General features: G+C 41.3%; 2 protein-coding genes across 7 annotated transcripts; both read right to left on the bottom strand.

Moving 5' to 3' along the window:
- NIPSNAP2 (nipsnap homolog 2) lies at positions 1,182-15,105 on the bottom strand. Its single transcript, XM_021415986.1, has 10 exons — positions 14,950-15,105; positions 11,473-11,612; positions 11,349-11,394; positions 8,483-8,577; positions 6,381-6,451; positions 5,869-6,009; positions 5,397-5,428; positions 4,061-4,155; positions 2,925-3,008; positions 1,182-2,366 (listed from the first exon to the last, which is right to left on the bottom strand). The coding sequence occupies exons 1-10, from the start codon at positions 15,033-15,035 to the stop codon at positions 2,302-2,304; spliced, it is 855 nt and encodes a 284-aa protein (XP_021271661.1). The 5' UTR covers positions 15,036-15,105; the 3' UTR covers positions 1,182-2,301.
- Positions 16,346-19,094, bottom strand: MRPS17 (mitochondrial ribosomal protein S17). Of its 6 annotated transcripts, none has more exons than XM_021415996.1 (4): positions 18,999-19,070; positions 18,566-18,704; positions 17,582-17,728; positions 16,346-17,051 (listed from the first exon to the last, which is right to left on the bottom strand). In XM_021415996.1, exons 3-4 carry the CDS (start codon positions 17,702-17,704, stop codon positions 16,761-16,763), a joined length of 414 nt encoding a protein of 137 aa, XP_021271671.1. In that variant the 5' UTR covers positions 17,705-17,728; positions 18,566-18,704; positions 18,999-19,070; the 3' UTR covers positions 16,346-16,760. The 6 variants fall into 6 exon arrangements, with proteins under 6 accessions (XP_021271671.1, XP_021271670.1, XP_021271672.1 ...); XM_021415995.1 differs by having other exon boundaries at positions 18,566-18,670; positions 18,999-19,052; XM_021415997.1 differs by having other exon boundaries at positions 19,024-19,051.

Genomic DNA, 19,240 nt, shown 5'->3' with positions numbered 1-19,240 from the left:
GCAGTAAGAGGAAAAATCACAATAATGTTCACAACAGGAGAAAACCAACTTTAAAAAAAGCTCAGGCAACAGTTCCTTAGAAAGACTGTCATTACTTATTGCGTTATGGCTTGTGTGTTTATCTCACATAGTTCTCCAAAACTAAAGTAACAGGAAGTCGTGTCTCTCCAGTGATGGACACAGCAGGAGTTTGTAGCACAGGACGACAGCAGGCACATTCAGAATGTGTTGCAACACCACCTGGAATTCTGATCTTAGGTAACGCATGAAGACTCAGGAGACTTGTGCCACATGCAGCACATCCCATTATTCCTTACATATTTGACTCATGCCGAATTTAATGGGCCTTAAAACAAGAGTTTTTTCCCGACTGTATTTAATTCCTAGTGTTCCTGGCTGAAGGTGAGAAACATGGATTGCAACAGAATCCACAAAATCCTTTAACTCCAAAAATGTTTTTCATCTTTTTTCTGTCCCCGAGCTGGTTGGTTATGAGGGTTAAACTACCAGGTCTCTAAGAACAAGAAATAAGAGCGGACACTGGGAGAGATAACAAATAACAAGGACTGCAAACTGATGTTGTCTTTTTTTTTTTCTTTGTAGCTAAAGAGTAGCTCCAGAAGTCTGGAGAAGTCCCAAATGGTAGCACTGATCACATAACTCACTGACAAGAAGGAACAGCTGAAATGATGTACTTGGCACATCAGCTACGCCAAGCTGAGAACTTGAAGCTAACACAGTACAGAAGTTTACTCAGTAAAATCCCATCATCAGTTGACAACACACACAGGAAGCAAATGTAAAATCAAACAAGAATCAGATCAAATGTTGACCTTGTCCAAGATGAAGGTAAGAGTGGAGTGTGTTTTACATGAGAAAAAGGAAGAAATTAGATCTGAAAACTTCAGCATAACTTATGGAGAAAATGAAAAGGGAGGAATATTTTGTATTTATCACCATAGCGCTTAAAACATTTAAGAAAATGGCATATGATGGCCATATTGTAAATTAATTTTGGAGAAGGAGAGCTGAAATGCTGTCCCTGACACAGGGAAGTGATACTGGAAGTGATACTGATTCAGTAAGCTGAAATGTTGTACGCAATTATTGAAACTGTTCATCAGAAACACTGCAAGATGAGAGAAAAGACAGATGGTGCAATACGTATATGGTGCCAGTAATATGTGAAAATTAAAAGGATTTTATTGACCGATGTTTTTCCTGAAACTCACTGAAATGTACAAACTGGACATTCAGTAACTGATTTGTACATTCTCTATGTTACACTGATTCTTCTAGCCACTTTGAAAAGAGATTATTATTTTCACTTACAGGATGTTCACATCATTGCAGACACTAAAAGTGTTGATATTTTCTAGTCTAAAAGTGAAACCAAAATAGAACTGGACATAATGGTACACTGCTCTATGCCAATCCTATTGACTCAGCATGCGCCAGTTTCACACATTAATTCTTAAGTACCTACTGTACAGTTAGTGAAACACCTGACCAAGCATATGTCTGAAGTCATGATTGCTTATTAAATAAAACCCCTTTTCCTAGATTTATTTCTATAGATAAATTTATTTCACTGAAATTGCTTCTCTGCAGGACGTTCAGACAACCATGTCATGTCAGTATCTCTTTGGAAACAGTGGGTCATACTTCTAAAAAAAAAAGGCTCTACATAATTTCACAAGATTAATTCCAGATGTTGATATCTAGAAAAATGTGTAAGTTTCATCAAGTTTCAGTGTCCTTGCAAAACAGAATGCCCTATTCTCTGCCCATAAGCTATCACCTGACAGATATTATCCTCAATTAATAACCGTCTATTAGTAAATTTAGAGCTACTTAGTGCTTTCAGCCCTGCTAGAACAGCTAGGTCAGCTGCATGAGGGTTTCAAAGCTCCTGATTGCAGAACTTCCCCATTGTTTTTTTCAATCTGCAGTCATTATAAATGCTACACAAAGGCCACAGCAACTACAACACTCCATTCTACTGCTGTTGTGAACAACGGGCACTTTCTATCTAGGAGAAGATATTAAAAACCATATGCCATACTTAACCTGAGGAGTTTCTTTAGAATTAACCAACCTTTTAGCTACAGGCCTGTATTTCTTTTTTTCCGGTACAATCCCAAGAGGAAAAGGTCACTAGATTCTGAAGAAAAGAGGTCTCCTTTATAAGCTCAATACAGTACTTTTATATTTTTGACTATGATATACAATGTATACCATAAATTAATTAAGACAAATACTTGTCACTTTATCTATGTAGGCACAAGTAAATCAATGACTTTACTGAAGTGGAGAAATCTTCAATGGTATCATGATTCTGGACTCCATTTCCTGAATAAGGGGCACTGAAAAAAATTGAGATAGGGTTTAATTTCACTAACAGAGATCATCAATAGCTCTGCATGCTCAGTTTCAACAGATACTACCGTCTTCAAATTACTCCCTAGCTAGTGCATGCCAAATCATCAGTAACCACCAACAGTTCTGTAACTGAAGCACAGTCATTTTGAGAAACTTGTGGTTTTAATGTAATTTGTCTGCTCTTTTGAAGACAAAAGATATCTTACATTTTTTCTGGTATGCTTTCTTTGGAATAAAGCTCATGGAACTAAAATCTGTCATTTTTAGCATTATTTTCTGAGTTTTGTAATGAAAGCTATCTTTCATCTGAGCGATCTCCAGGTATCAGTTCCAAAGTCTAATTTCCCATCTCAAAGGAATGTATTTAACAATGCTCCAGTATTTAAGTGAAATATTAGAGGTAATAATTTAATATACAGATACATTTTACTGTTGGCTTCCAAAGATGCAAACTTTTTATCACTGAACAATGTAAAGAAGAATAAAAACAATGGCCTGCAGCAAGGTCTGCCTCCAGCATTCCAAAGAAGTTAATATGTTACCTGTGTAATAGACTAGCTCATCCCAGCCAGGTTTATGCCACGCAGCATTCCTTATATCTTCTCTGGTCTGGAGATCTTTGTAAGCTGGTGAGAGACAACAACGAGTACAAAGCTGATAAGTGACTCCTTTTCCTTCTACGCATGTACAGCTCCCTTAAAAGTATTCTAGTGTGTTATTAGGAGACTGCAAAAACTAGGAAGGAAAGAATTAAGATGTTCTCCACAAAAACTCTCAAACCAATGCAAATAGAAGGAACTGGGGAAGAGAGAGAAGTGTACTCTGCAGATGCTACACTATGTAAGTACTGCATGGCTGGCGTGTTTTGGGTGGTGGTGGGTAAAGTCAAACAGTGCTCCATAAAGCATTCCTCACTGACTGTGAGCATTTCTGTAAAAAAATGTCCAAAAAACCTGACCTGACCTGTGTACTGACTGTAGTTTTTAAATGCAATAAAGGCTATCAGTGGCAGCAAGAAGAAGCCTAAACATAGCAGGGAGGAATGTCTTAAAATGGGTAAGGGAGACAATGCAACAGGGTTCTACATGGGTGGTGGGAATCACACTTCTAATACTCGAATACAGTATTCTGAATTGTCAAGATCTGAAATTGATACTGCATGTTTTCTAAAATAAACATTAGACAATGAGTTTCTTCAAGGTAAAATAATCCTAAAGTAGAAAGAACCTAAGCATTGGTAGAAACAGGTGGATTAAGCCAGAACACTGTAATGCTGCAATGTAAATCACTGCTTGACTTCCCTTCTTTTAGGTGTGGTATGTGTGATGCTTGAAACTAAGCTGTAAAAATCTGACTTCAGCATGAATGGGGATGGAAAAATGATCTGGGATCTGAGCTGTCAAGCTTACGTTATTGAAAGCAAACAAGTAGATAAGAAAAGGCCTTAAGAAACTTGACAGGAACAAGACAAATGAAGAAATGTTCAGTTCTACTTGTTTCTTTCAAAAATAAAGTTGTCTACGCAAAAATATAGAAAATCAATGTAGTTGATGTAAAAGAAAAAACTCGTTAAGACATTCCTCTGACTTTTGTAAAACCCTTGTCCCCTGGGCAAAGTCAACAGTCTGTTATGGGCTGACTGAGTGAGAAAAAAAGCAGCCAACATAAACAAGTTTACCCCAAAGGTGATGAACCATATACAGCTGTCCAATCTGTGAGAAAAATCCTCCAACTGCTTCGTTATTATCTTGTCGGAAACGAATTGCACGGGCCCTGCAGAAGAGAAAAGGAGCCTTTAAGAACAGCAGACCTGGTAGCAAATGAATGATAATTGAAAAGAAAGCAGACCTGAACAGAATCCCAAATGTTAAACAGCATTTGCTGTACACTTTATCAATTAAAAATGAGGAAAAAAAAAACAAACCACATTGATTTCTAGCACTAAGTAGTTAAAATATTCCTATGTCTTGCTAGATCACATTAAAATTTGAGGCCTATGGCTTCATTGGACTGTGTATTAAGTCTTCAAGACTAGATCCATTATAATGATAACTGCTTGAACAGTATCGAGCTCTCAGACAAAAACCTTGGGCTTCTGTCACCTTGTCTTTGTCACACTCATTTACCACAGATTTTATGGTTGCAGAAAATAATAGTTTTTTTTTCCACGTGGATCTCTGTTACGTTACACTTCATGATTTGTTGTGTAAGCAAGATGAGTACCTTTTAAAATTATAGATCTGTTTCACCTTCTAAAACAGGTTGGCTACTGCTGTAGAGATGCTTATTTTATAACAATACAAAACTCAATTTACTTGAAAATTACTATAATAAAATGAAATATACCAGTGACAATGGCATAACTAAAAATCCAAGTCCTCACCTTTGTCAAAATAACTGAAAATACTCCAAGCTATTTAACTATCAACCGTAAGAACTGCATGAGCTTATTGAATGTGAACTGAAAGAAACTTACATTAGTGTTAAATAAGTCAAAATTAGAAGCATACACTCAAGAGGAGACTGTCTCAAATGCTTTTAACCCATACATTAGAATGCAAATGTGCTGCTCAATAGGTTTTCAAGAAACAACTTGACTTTTAAAGATTAGAAGAGTCAAGACTTAGAACATCTGGAAGAAAAATAAGTCCACTTCTACTGGTGCTGAAGTTGTGGAAGATGAACACACTCTTCTGGAGCTAACAGCACCCTCCAATGAGCAGTGCTTTCTACTAAAAATAAATTATTTCTGCTATATGATATCGAACTAGAAGGGTTATGTAAAAGAAAACCAAACCACGTAGCCCACAGTGTCGTTTGCACACAGAATTCCTTTTCCCTTCCTCAAAGGATAAACAGAGGGCCAAAGAACTATTTTACAAGATGCCTGAGAACAGAAGCAGACCATTAACTGGGGGCCTGAAATGCTTCAGTACCATTCTGTCACTTCCACTTCATAACTTTTAAACACACATCTCTCAAAGAGAAAAGCAAAGTGCTAAGGCAGTACTTACCAGTAATTTCCCCACTCAATCATAGTTCCAGGCTACAAAAACAAAACAGATGGTTAAAATTGTAGCTTAAAGAAAGTCACAGTATTTTGACGGTTTTCACGTTTACATATGGAAAACACTAATAATAAAATCTCTTCCTTCAAGTGAAAAGCATATTATAATCCTCTATAATTACTCACTTTACTTACTATATTACTTCTCAGTCATTTACCAGAAGTTTCCCTCAAATTAAAACACATTCAGCATTTTCAGCCCTTCGCAGGAGACATTCGTATCTTGTTGGAGCCTGCCTTCACTTTGGACCCCACACTTTGAGAGCAACAGTGACTCAGCCATCAGCCTTGATAAGAACCAGATTTTTAAGAAGAGGTCTGTTTTCCATCCGCATTGTATAAACGCTCTTTGAACATTTCATGACATCATACAGCTTAAAGAAGTAAAAAAAAAAAAAAAAAAACCACCTGAAACTTACTCTAAGTTGATAGGATCTCAGTTCATAAATATTCGGCCCCTCTCTGGGAACAGGTTCGTTCCAGAAGCTGAATTCCAGCAGTAATTGGTTCTTGCGAGAGAGAAGCATGTTACCTCGTTCTTTGCGAAACTCTGTGAACTCCTTAAAAAACAATGGGATCATTGTCAAACTGTGTATGTTTCAACAACAAAAAACCCAGAGCATATACCCTAGAGTGGTTTAGATTTTTCAATACTATACTGAGGTTCTGGACACCGGAATCCTTTAAGCTGTGAAGGCGTCTAAATTCCCCTGGGATCTCTTGAAGATTTCAGCTGGCACATTCATAGAGCATCTGAGAATCTCTAACGTTAAGACCCAATATTTCTGAACCTGAATCTCTTCCAATCTGTTTCTAAGGCTGCACAGAAAGCGCTAAGTAAAAGCAAGTGTCCAAATGGGCACTGTTTTGCTCTATTCTATGTTCTTTTCTGAGAATATTAACCATTTCTAACACAATCCAAGGGTTTTACCTTATTTTGACGGAGTTTACTCATGACCTCATTGAGAGCTGGGTAGCCTCCCTCATACCTCCATAGATGAACTGAAACAGAAACAGGAAGTCTTTTCATGGGTGTTGCGTGCAAATGGCAAAACTTATGGAATATCACACTATAAGATGCTTTTCATACAGCAGAATTATACAAAAACAGAAGTCATGTAACAGGTTTAAACACAAGATTTTCATTAAGGAAAGCAATACACATTTGAGCAGTTTAACAGAATCATCTGCTTTTTGAAAAGCGTTCTTTCAAAAATTTCACAGTTTAAGGATAACAGGAAGATTTCTAAGAGGAGGCTTTGTTGCCATGCTAGTAAAATGTGAAGACTTTACACGACTGTAATTTAAAATTGAGATTCAGTTGAAGAGGCTGACTTATTCATAAAGACGTTCTAAAACGATTTCATCTAAGGGCAAGGGAGTAGTAGACTTTTTAGTTTAGCAAGTTACTCAAGCAAAAAGAGCATAAGAAACTTTCAGCAGGACACAAAAAATGATGCAAATGTTATTTCTGTGATAAACATTAAATTAAAAAAGCATACCAGAATATATCTAAATGTGCTACAATTGTTACATTCGCTGGGATTTTCCCCATAAAAACACAAAAATTTCAGAATAGGTATTTGCGTTTGACAGTCTTTTCAAAGTATTCTCTCTTTAATAAGGCATACTAAATGGCTCTAATAAATTCTAACTAGATTTATTTACAAGCACTTAATAAAGCAAGGTAACGATATTTCAACTCAAGGAGTCAGAAAAGCAATTTGCTCTCCTATACAGAAGTCCTGAGCCTTTTCCAGGAGAGCGAACTCGAGACTAATGTATAAAGCACTTCGCTCCGACAGCAGATTCATCCAGTATGCCTGCATCTACTGCCTAATCCCCAGGGCAAATTTGATATATCCAGACAGTATTAACACAGCCTGAGCGCAAGTACTGAACAAGAAAAAACCCCATAATCTGCTTTATTATACTGCCAGGACTGTTGCAATAACATTTTCAAGCCAAGCTATGGATGCAATTACAGATATAGTCTGTGTTAATACATTATAAAAACAATGAATGAGATTTGGCTAAGCATTCTCATTTCAATTATTGCCCGCTTTCCCTTCAACTTTTAACAATTCTTTCTCAGATATTGTTTGGTTTATCTACAGTTGTTTCCTCACATTTGTGCAGTGTCAATATTGCAATATGCTGCGAATGCAGGAAAACTTACTGGGTGCACTGAAACACAGAACAGCTTGGGCTGGAAGATGATCTAGTTCCACCCACCCTGCTGTGCACAGGGCTTCTTGGATAACAAAGCAGTGACACTGACACTAGCACAGCTCTAACCATGGGGCTCCCACCACACAACAAGCACTGGCACACCGCTCTGTATGTGTGGTTTCCCATTCTATCCTTTTCCCAGGGCCCAGGAAATCGTTCAGGTTTTCTTTCTGTGCAAGTCTCTTTGCAGTTACCTCTGTAGCAGCTCTTCAGTGCTTTCTAGTTCAATGTATTTTCAATCTGCATTGTTAGGTGGTATCCTTATAAGAACATGAACAGAAAACCCCCAGTAAAAATTTAGATTAGTGTGAGTTCACAATGCAATCCTTTTTTCAGATGGCATGTATGATTAGCATTTCATTATCGTACAGCAGTTGCAGCATAAAAGTCTGAGTAAAGCTTTTTATTTTTATTTTTTTTGGCTTATAAGCCAATACAACTCTGCCTTTGTAAGCCTTTGCCTTTGGCTTAAATATTCAGGAACACAACCCGCGCCTGCAAAATGTTACAGGAGCAAATTTGACAAGGATTTCTCCAATTGTCAATCTACCACCTGGAAAACAGGAAAGTATTAATGAGAGGACAAAGTTTAGGAATTAAAAGCTTCACTGTCGAACTCAACAAGACAAAAAGCAAGCACTGCAAATGTTAATACGACTACTGATAACCAACGCACACACATCCTCACTGTATACATTGCTAAAGGTTTACTATCAACAGAGATGATTTAAAGAGAAGAAACCTGCCAAGCACACGTTTCACTTGTATGGTTTTACATTCTGTTGTACTTCTATCTCCTACCAGCCTGATCTTGCTCTCCGTACCACGTGTTCCAAGTCCCCACCAGTGCACATGGGTAGTGTTTTTCTTCATGAATCTTTGGCAGCACCTCTTGACTTGAAAACAAGGAATACAGACACTATGTTGCATTTCCTTCAGGGAGGCTACAGTTGATATGTATAACAAAGCACCACACGTTTATCATTATGGTATGAAAATTCACAAGCTCTATGTTTCAGAAGAGAAAGCTGAAATACAAGAATCTGCTATACGAGGGGAAAGATAGCAACAACTCTACACAAAAATAAGGTGAGTGTTACTATTTCTTACACTGTACGATAAATGCACACCATGGTACAGCTCTCTGGATGCAATGAATTATGTGGTATCACCTAGGTTATCCAACACAGTAGGAAAATAAGCATCAGGATGTCTCATTTACAGAAAGCACAGCCTAGCTACACGGGTGATTTGCTTTAGGAAAATGTTTTCTTTATGAACACAACAGTAGAAAAGGACAGTCTTTCTTCCTTACCAATGACAGCATTATTAACTCTTACTGAGCTGAATGAATAAAAACAAGTATTTGGTTGAGCAGATGAAGACTGTGCTCAGTACTATGCTGCCTTATTGCTTCCCAGGGCTTCAGAAAGCAGATCTAGTTTGAGGCAACTTGTCCACCGAAGCACATAGTGAAACTGCCTACAGGTCCAACACCAAAGTTCTGTTCGACTATTTCCAGTGTTGGTAGTGTTTTTCCAAACTTTAAAAGGTGACTTGCATTAACATCTGGACATTAAGTGTTACTGATAGCTAACTTGGTTAAGTCAGCTTTCACTGCACTGTATATTGATGAATGTTTTTTGGGCTGGTTGAACTTTGCCTTTTAATACTTTCCCCTTAATAATTACTACCCTTTCTCTGCAGCAAACAGGCCATATTTCTGCATGATACCAAATAATAGCAAGTAGGCTGGTCTTGTCCTGACAGTCAGAATATGCAAGTTTCCCTCTTGGTTCTACCAATGACTTTCTTGATGACCCACAGCAAACTTCATTACCAATTTGTATTTCAGTATTTCTCATTACAGTGGAAATTATACAATAGGAGACTTTCCAATGATGTTTTCAGTCACTATCAGTTTATTTTTGCAATGAGTTCATAGAAAGGCAGCTTTAAGCAGGAATGTTAAATTATTTCTACAATAATCCTTAAAGATATTTTTCTAAATTATATTAAAAAAAGACACAATATGTTGTCATTCATAGACTTGAAAACCATCTTTTTCCTTTTAAAAATAACTTACTACTTCTTCAGAAGGGGACCCTTAAGCACAATGATTCATAAAGTGTTCTCTTAATTGCCTTTGTTATGTTCTCTCTTCATGAGTCCACGATGACTAATCCTTATAAGGAATTTACTTGTCATGCTTAATTTAGGGGGAGGAAGGAGGGAAGTTCAGAAGCGCTTCCATTTCTGAATTACTCCCCTCTCAAGTTCTGTCCTTCCCTGGAATACTTCAACTATTTGTAGTCTGGTAAGAATAAACCTAACCCCACATACCTCATCTGGCTGCTATCAGCAGCTTCCTTCTTTGTTATCATTTCCTTCCTTGAAAATAAAAGCTTCTGCTTTCATGCAGAGCTCATGAGACACTGCAGAGAAGCGGTCCTCTGTCTCTTATAATTGCAAATGTTTATATTAAGCTTTTAAACAGAAAGATAGTTGAAGGCTAGTCATGCCTCTCTGTATATGTATTTTTTAAACAAAAAGGTTAAAAATACTTAATGTTGTAAAGTTATTCTAGTGGATTTGTCCATTTGTATAGGAAGGGAAATAGGTTTGGGTTATCTAGCCCCATTTCAAAGCTTAACACGGCTAAGTTACACAATGCTGTACAAAATACTCCTAACAGAGGTGAGGACATAAATGAGGAGGTGTGAATTTCTTCACCCTCCATCCCAAGTGGAGTCCCAGCCAATACGGCCCAGCTAAGAATTGGTTGCAGTAGGCTACCACTGCACTGAGAACGTTTTATTTCACTGACAATATGGTCAATGACAGTGGGAAACCCTGCTGTCTCCAAACATGGGAGTCTCACTACATTTCCAAATTATACATTCAGTTCCTTAGAAAAGCAACTGTTCCGGCTTCAACTGAGTCATTATACATGCAGGGCAGGGCTAATATTTCTGTAATTTGGTTCTTAAATAGGTAAATTTTAAATGTTACTCTTCATGCATTTTACAAAGCTGTGACTTTTTGGAAAACTGGTAAGTGCACTGCTCTCTCTGGACGATATCACCCCAAAGCAAAGACCCTATTCAAAGTCTCGTGTAGCTCTTTAAGAGTGGATCTCAGTAATGTAACTTTGTAGAAGGAAGATAGAGATGTACTGAAGAAAAATCAAACCCTGCCTTTTCGAAACCTCCTCCAAACCATACTTTAATACTGGCCTGCAGCTTTACTAAGCAGTGATCTCTCCCTTTCCTTCCTGTATGAAGGCAATAACTGTTCTCAACAAGTTCCTACGTGGCAGCTGGAGTTGGGGGGCATGCTAGCATGCAAGGATCTAATTGCAATTGTAAAGCTAAGGATGGGAAGTAAGCTATTCCAACAAACTTCACCTGTGTTCGCACAAAACGCATCACCCTAAATTGCAGATTAGGAAATGACACTTCCAAAAGGAAAAGTATGGGGTAATCTGAGTCAAGTAACTTTTGCCATCTTTCTCCACAAATAATAACAGCTATTTAGCATCATACCCTGAAGGCAAAAGCAGAATTTGTCCACCACCCCACTAATATTTATTTTATTTGCCAATTTTTAGAATGCTTGTGGTCAAATCAACACGTCTAAAACATGAAAACATAACACACACACTTACCAAAGCTTGTTGTAGGCCTCTAGACATTCTGGTTTTACATTGTGAACTGAAACAACAACATTAGATGAGAAATGCAGGAATGGGACAAAGGAACGGTAACGTTAAACGTAAGAATATCACTCACTCTGTAGTTTATACAGACTGCTGGTCTCTCTTTTGGCTAGAAGGTTGGAGTGAGCATCTTTCCTTGGATCGACTTTGCGAACAAATAGCGATTTTAACCAACTGTCTTCACGAGGTCTGCTAGCTGAAGATACCATCCCCCTACATATTAACAAGTACATTACACTGTCACTGAGCATGTCTTGAAAATGCTCATAATGCAGGGAAGACAGGCACAATCAAGTATAAAACAAACAACATTATAACATACAGTTACAACCCAGTTTGTTGCTCATTCTTTCCACTGAGCCACTTGGCAGCAAGGTAAAGGCAGCTCTTTTCATGTTGGGGTTTACCTCCTCACACACCATTTTATGTGATAGGGAGCTCTACTCTTAACCACGCACTCTCTAACCTCATTCTTTGTAAGCAATGCAAGAAATGGGTAGGTGGCTGCTTTTGTTGCCTTTTTATATTCTTTTTAATTAAGCGTATTTGCCCAAGAAGGTCTGCCTTGATGTATACAGACAGGAGTGAAAAAGAGCAAAAAGTGGCATAAGGAAAGATTTGTACAGCGTAAATAGGAAAGTAAGTGCCATATGTTCCTATGTTTGCTTTAATATAGCTCTGGAAAGGAAAAGTTAAATGACTCATCTATTGTATTTAACTCAATCTTTATGCCCCCAAGCCTGAATGCTTTTCTCTTCTTTCTCATAAGAAGCACTTCCTTCAGGTCACCCCTTTCTGATACAGAGTTTCTGCTGAAATGCTAAACTATTCCTCCAAAGAACTAAAAAAGTGGCAGCACAGGTGGAAATTTAAACCATTTCCTATCTCAGAAGTCAACTTTATACCCTGAATCACTGACTACGAGATCCAGATGACAGGTTTCGATCTTCAGGTATAAAGCTCTCTTCCAGTATCAAAACTTTCTGACAATTCCTCAAAGAAAAAAAAAATAGGAGAAGAAAACATCAACTTCTTTTGGTGGAAGAAAATCTCAAAGAACACACCAGTCTGTATTACACAGAAGTAATTCACACCAGCAGCATTCCTCAATCAACATTTGAAAACCTAATGAACCGGGATGCCCTGGGGAAGCAGAATGGATGAACTGAGAAGTATTTTATAGCAGAGAAATAATAAGAACCAAAACAACCGCAGCCAAGATCATCTTCAATGCTAAGAAATAATCGGTAAGTATTTTGCTTTATTTATTGAAAATAGTGCTTTATTTGACCCCAGACAAACATACAAGCACATTCCTGTGCAGTCATTCCTGAGTACATGCATTCAAAGGAGCATTCCATGCCATGGCTGTTGCCAGAGAAGGGTGGTGCAGGAACTGAGGTTTCTCTGATCTGAGCTGAGAGAGGAGAGAGGCACAGGTGACAGCACAGCTGTTTTACACCCGCACCAGGTGCCACAGGAACGTACCATGCCTCAGCTGAGGCCACACTGTGAGAGCCTACCCAGTAAATGCATGCTCTTTCACAGTTCCTGTACAGTAAGCACCAATACTCACTGGACAGAAAACTGGCCCCCAGGAGGCAGGACTCAATTTCAGCCCTGCAGAGCTTGTTCTTTCATCTACAGGGAGATCTGTGCACTACTGACATTTTCTCCCCCTCATTACTAAACGCAATTAGCAAACTAATATTCAGAGCATTCTTCTTTACAGTACTTTAGACATTTATGCAATCTTTTACTCAGGAATTGTAAAGTTCCGTATCAATGGTGACTAATAAATCACAACTAGCCATCTAAATACCCACTTTACTTACAATTAAGAATGGTAGCAGCTGAAATTGATTAAAACAGACGCTGTGTGTCTCATCTGAGATGCTACAGCCTTAATTTGCACCACCATATCCCTTAAGAAGTCCTACACTACTGGTGTCTATGTAGACACCCACAAACCAAGATGCTCTGAGCTGACTGCCAGCTCACCTGCTGGGGCCATCTGTGCCCACAGTTACCTCGAGAAGAGCTAGGGACTAAATGACAGACTAGCTATAAGCAACGACCACCAATTAGTTCTAAACTAACCCACCACCCCAAAGATCCACTTTTAAATGACTTAACGTTATGCTCCACAGCACGGTAAGATCTGTTTCAAGTAAAATAGACATTGGATCCAAATTACCTGAACATCAGTAGTGAAATTACAAGTAAATGCATACAATGAACATGTACACACTATATGGAATTACCATCACACTTCACAACTTTTTATTTTCTGTGAATAACGCTTATTAAAGAGAGTTTTCATGCAATCTTTTACGGCACTGCCTAACTTTGCTAGCAAACGCTTATCCCACAAATGTTACCTAAAGGCTCAGATTTCTTGCTACAAAGATTGGGCTGTGACCACAAAAGGAGAACAATTAATAGCTTAATCATATTAAATTAACAGTGCTGGTGAGGACATTTCCATCTCCCTTAACTTCTGTGTTAGCATACAGTATAAACAGGATAGAGTGGGAGGTATCAGGTCAAATATTTAGATTCTGTAGTAATCAATGTCTGCCTGGAAAAGAAAGAAAAACAGCTCGTCTGTAATGGACAGTTTTTCATTTGTGCTCTCAACAGATGTCAAAAGTTTATCTGAAACTCAAAAAGTACAACCCATGCACATCGCTATATCCACTCTCCCTTCTTGTTTCAAAAAGCTGTTTGCAGAGTTGATCCCAGGGGCGCTGCTGCTCGTTCTAAACCTGAGGCAGCACCTTCTTGCGTCTCAAAAGGAGGGAGGGACAAGGGGCGTCCATCCTCCCCACCCGGGGTGCTCTGCGTCTCCAGCACCGAGGGATCGCGCGTGTCAGCTTCCTACCCCCAGAGCCTGCCTGCACCCCGACCACCCAAGCGGCATGAGCATGCCTGACCCCTCACACCCCATACAATGGGCGTGCAAACGTGCCCCAACGCGCGCCGATGTGTCTGTGCGTACGCTCTAACACGCGGGGGCTGCAGGCAAGTGCACGCACCCCAGCTCCCAGGGGTTCTGAAGACGCGTGCCCACCACCCGCGGGGAGCACACGCGTGCCGGGGCCTTGCGGGTGCAGCAGCGAAGCCACAGCACGGGCGCTGGCAGCGGTTCAGCACAGGCAGACGCGGGCACGCCGCGCGCCCCAACGCCAGAGGACGTGAGGCGCAGGACACCTCGTACGGCTGCCGCGCACCGCCGCCGCGCGGGCCCCGGTGTCGGGCTGGCCGCCATCCCCACCCAGGGGCGGACTCGGGGGTGGGGAGGAGGGGAAGGGGCTGGCCTCGCTGCCCGTGACCTTGAGGGCCGCCCCAGCGGCCGCGGCTCCCCGCCCCACGGAGGGCGGCGGGCCCGGCCCCGGCCCTTCAGCCGCGGCGCGAGCGGGGCGCCATTTCCAGGCGGGAGAGGGGAGGCTGCGTGTGTGTGGGGGGGGGGACCCGCGCGAGCGGCGGCTCCCTCTCCCGCCTCCCTCGGCCGCCCTCTCCCGCTCGCCTCAGCCCCCCCAGGGCTCACCTGAGGGCTAGGCCGCCGCCGGGCGGGAGACGCGGCACGGCGCCGGCTCCCGCCGGGCTCCACCGCAGCAGCACTCGCGCCGCCATCTTGCTCGGGCCGCCTCCCTCCTGGGCCGGCGCTGGGGGAGGGGGGCGAGCGCTGTAGCGCCGCCGCCGGCCGAGGGGGGCGCAAACGGCTCCGGAGTGCGGGGGTCCTCCAGCCACGCCCCTGTGGGAGCCGCAGTGCGCATGCGCAGAAGACCCGCCGAAACGCCGGGTTGTCAACGTACGGTCAGCGTTCCCGTTCTAGGGATGGAGTGTATTTGATTATTATATATATATATATAATGATTATTGTGTATTCACCTGAGTGAGAATCGGAGCCCAGCTTTCCTTCCACTCAGATGAGGGCCTTAATCAGCCAGCTACAATTACCCCTTTACCTCAACCACCTCAACAAGCAGATCAACCTACAGCCCTGTATTAAAGACACCTCAAAGTCAGACTCCACGTTCACGTTGTTTGTTCACACAGAAGTTTGAATCAAGGCATCGTGTCATCCCACGTTGGATGTGGGACGGCACTCCAGGATGGCAGGAAGTCGGCCCACCACCACAACGTTATTTGTTTCTAAGTAAGCACTGAAGCAAATTTAAGTTTCTCATTCCTCCTAGCCCAAATCATTTGCTGAGTTGAATGAGACTTTGTGAGCAGTCTGGGAGCCGGTGAAACTGATTGCGAAGGCAGAAGAAACTGAAAACTGGAAGTGGCAAATACATATATTATTCAGACAATGAAAGAAAACAACGGATAGCTTACTACTAGAATAGGCTGCATCTGTTTCTAAAAGGAAAGAATTTACGACGGAGGAGCTCTGTTCAGAAATAACACAGTGACATTAGCAGACACTTTAAAAGGGACTCCTCCTCCGAGCTTTGCTATGTCACTCTCCCCTCCATGCAGAAACATGGGATACCGTCCCTACAAACACTATTTTGATGCAGACACCCCTTTACACCTGCATGATAAAGTCAGCAACACACAACAGCTGCACACTTAGCTGTATGGCCTAACCAATCATTGCTATCAAACTAGAGGCAACTCCCTCAAAGTGCATCATTTAAATTAGATTTTCTGATAAGCCTAAATCCAAGTGCCTTCACTTCCACTTTCTCAGCTTTGTATTCTTATCAGCTTCTACCTCCTGCTGGGAATTCGAAGAGAACCATCTTTCCCAGACCTAAATACTCCTTGGACAGGTTACAAGAACAACTATGCTAAGCTACTCAAAGATAATATTCTCACTTTACTGCCATAATAAAGGCAAGTAGTTGAATTTTGTCAGATCTTGGAAGTTAACACAGTGGTGGCTGGAGCAACTTACAGAGAAAATGAGGACGCATGCAGGTAGCTCGTTCTTAAGTTTCTACACTTCCTTTCAAAAGGTTTAATAGCATTTTAAGCCTACAAATCACAAAAGATCGCCTGAAATACAGAACAATTAAAATATAATGACCCTCCCACCAAACACAGTTGTATTCTCATCTCTCAGTATAGAAGAGTCATTCCAAGTGAGCAGCTGGCTTTGGAAAGTGCCAAGACTTTGGGCAGAACTACATGCAACAAAATGAAGCATTAACATTTAACTCACATTTTCTGTATTTTCATTTGAGGCACCAACTTTTTCCACCTGGAACATCTGTACTTAGAAGCAACTATGCTTGCTACTTATTTTGACTACAAATTTCACCAAAACATTTAACATACAATTTCAGGGCCCCAAACATCCATGACAGAGATGAGCTGGATAGCCCCGTTTAATTATTTGCTCCACTATTTGTCTGTTGAACAAACTTTAAGTTCCTGGAGTTTTTCACTTAGATAGGTAGTATCTGCCTCTGTCAGATTTTCTGAATCCGATAGATTTTCCAGAAACCTGGTTCCTGCACAGGGCTTTCCTGTTATCGGATCTATGACATTTCCAACCTTGAAAACAATTTCGGCCAGTTCGTGTTTCACATGCTTGCTCCTCCGCTCAGGCAAAGCCTTAAGAAGAACAATGTCTCCAACAACACACTGCTGCAATGGATCATGGGCAAAATAGGTTTTCCGCTTGTTAAAGAACTGTGGAAGGAAAAAAAGTAAACCTCAGCATTAAGATTCCAAGCAAAACAATTGGCAAACTTCTACACCACCTACTTGTTCCAGTTTTCTCCATATAAATGGAGAAAATACTAATTGCTCCCTGTTTGAAAAGCATTTACAAGTAAAAATGCTCTTATGGCACATCAACATATAGCTTCAAATACTAAGTATGCTTATAATTATGCATACAGAAGAACACCTACAGAATCTATTGGAAAACTGACTAATTAAACGCAGGGTGAGCCAACAAATCTTACCTTTCCAACTCAGAAGTGCATTAAAAAAAGCACTTAAAAGAAACATTTAGCAGACAACCTGTATAGGAACTATCCTGAAAAAACACACCGCCTGTCATTCTTTTCAGTCATCCTCACAGCCAAACCATTACGCAAGTCCCTTAGGGAATTGGCACTGTGAAGTGCTATCAATGATTCCAGGGGTCAAATTAATAAAACATTCTTCTGCACAGTACAAAAGTTATCTGTCAAGATAAGATAACCAGCTTTTACCTTTAGTAAGTAAGGATCTAGTACGAGCCTTGTCACTCTCACTTTGGCAGTTTTCTGCATTTTGGTTCCTATGACTTTCCCTACTATCCATTTTGCATGGACAGCTCCACGTGGTACAGACATTGTTTAGTTATGGTCATCCAGTGCCTGGCAACAAGCAGACATGTTATTTTCACAAAAAATTAACCTGTTTCCGATCAATAGCAAAATAATGGTTTTAGTTCCAGACTAACAGCTTAATTAGGTTTTGTGGGAAAAACAGGGTAGATATAAGCAGTTCAAAACACTTCATACATTACTCCCTCAGTCTCGTATTACATCATAAGAAGAGAAAAACATGCTCACAATAACAGGGAGTTACTTCAGCATGGCAGTAATGCTGGAAGTTTTAGGATGAGACCTTATCCCATACGATCAAAAAATTCCTTTGAATAATTCTTTCATGCATGAGAGATAAATGCGTAGCCACTGAAATTATTATGACTTTGCTTCATACTCTAGCAGCTCATAGTTCCTTAAGTGTATTCTGATCAGAGCTAACCCAAACACAGCAGCTATATAACTGCTGCTCACAAAATCACTTGCTTGTGCGTATCCCGTGATTATCAGCCATACTAATGGAACTCAAAGTAATAAGCTTCTCAAAGCATGAGACATCATGCTGTGGGTACTGGCTCGCCCATAATCAGCTGCTGAGCTCATTTCTGCAGGCCACTGTACTTCACAACCCTGTTAGTTTAGTTTAAATAAGGAGTGTTTTCTGTGTCACCCTTCTAAGAGTCACAGGCAAAGCTGATGGTGAACATTAAGAGGCTTGAACCAGTATTAATATTGCTGAATAACCATCTCCCTTTTCCATCTCAGCTGTTGTGCACTGTTAAGCACTACCACTACCTGCTGAATTTTCCTTTTTAACACTACATCATGCTCATTCAGATATTGCAAGCCATTAAAAACAGAGTTTAAGAATAAAGGAGCACATACACAGGATGAAATGCCTCACGCAGCACAGCCTGAGGCTGCTTTTACCATCCTCGAACCAGCTGCGTGGCCCAGGGCCTGGAGGAGAGAGCGTGAGGAGTCCTCCACCTGCAGAACAGGGCTAACTACCAGCACACTGCCACTGGCCACGGAGAGACAAGCGTGCAGAAAATAAGCAGCTCTCATACGCACAAGAGAGCCGCTGCCGGGAGACAGTGCCCCAGAAATGAGGAAGGAAGGGGACATCGGGACAGCCCCAGGGCCCCACAGCCCTCCACAGGCCTGACTGCCAGGCCCAGTCTCTGGCACCCTCCTCACCTGCTAGGCGGGGACGCTCCATGCCCCGTCCAGCACCGCCCGAGCCCCCCCCACATCACCTCCCCAGCTACAACCCGCTCACAATCCCGCACCCACCACCCCCAGTCCCGCTCGCTACCAGGGCCACCGCGGAGCCGCCTCACCGGGCTTAAGGGAGCGGAGCCGGAAGGGGCGGGGCCACGGCCGGAAGAGCCGCGCGGCAGGGGGCGGGGCGTCCGGGGAGGATTTAAAGGCACAGGCCGGGCTCTTGGGGGAGCCTGGCTGTATCGCCTTTCTGGGCAGTTTGTGTTCATGCGTCATTGCTCTTTGGAGAATAAATTTTTCCTCTTACCCCATCTGAGCCTTCTCTGGCACAATATG

This window comes from Numida meleagris, chromosome 18 (assembly GCF_002078875.1).
Source record: "Numida meleagris isolate 19003 breed g44 Domestic line chromosome 18, NumMel1.0, whole genome shotgun sequence".
Classification (NCBI taxonomy): domain Eukaryota; kingdom Metazoa; phylum Chordata; class Aves; order Galliformes; family Numididae; genus Numida; species Numida meleagris.
The sequence above is the reverse complement of the archived record's forward strand: the minus strand, read 5'-3'. Positions and strand labels throughout refer to the sequence as shown.

Excerpts from the sequence above, each read along its gene's own strand:
- NIPSNAP2 (XM_021415986.1), bottom strand. The coding sequence starts at position 15,035 with ATGGCGGCGCGAGTGCTGCTGCGGTGGAGCCCGGCGGGAGCCGGCGCC. Across the intron at positions 11,613-14,949 it reads GGCGGCGGCCTAGCCCTCAG|GGGGATGGTATCTTCAGCTA; the intron begins GTGAGCCCTGGG and ends GTTAATATGTAG. Across the intron at positions 8,578-11,348 it reads GAGGCCTACAACAAGCTTTG|TCAAGAGGTGCTGCCAAAGA; the intron begins GTAAGTGTGTGT and ends CTTGTTTTCAAG.
- MRPS17 (XM_021415994.1), bottom strand. The coding sequence starts at position 17,704 with ATGTCTGTACCACGTGGAGCTGTCCATGCAAAATGGATAGTAGGGAAA. Across the intron at positions 17,052-17,581 it reads TAGATCCTTACTTACTAAAG|TTCTTTAACAAGCGGAAAAC; the intron begins GTAAAAGCTGGT and ends TTCCTTCCACAG.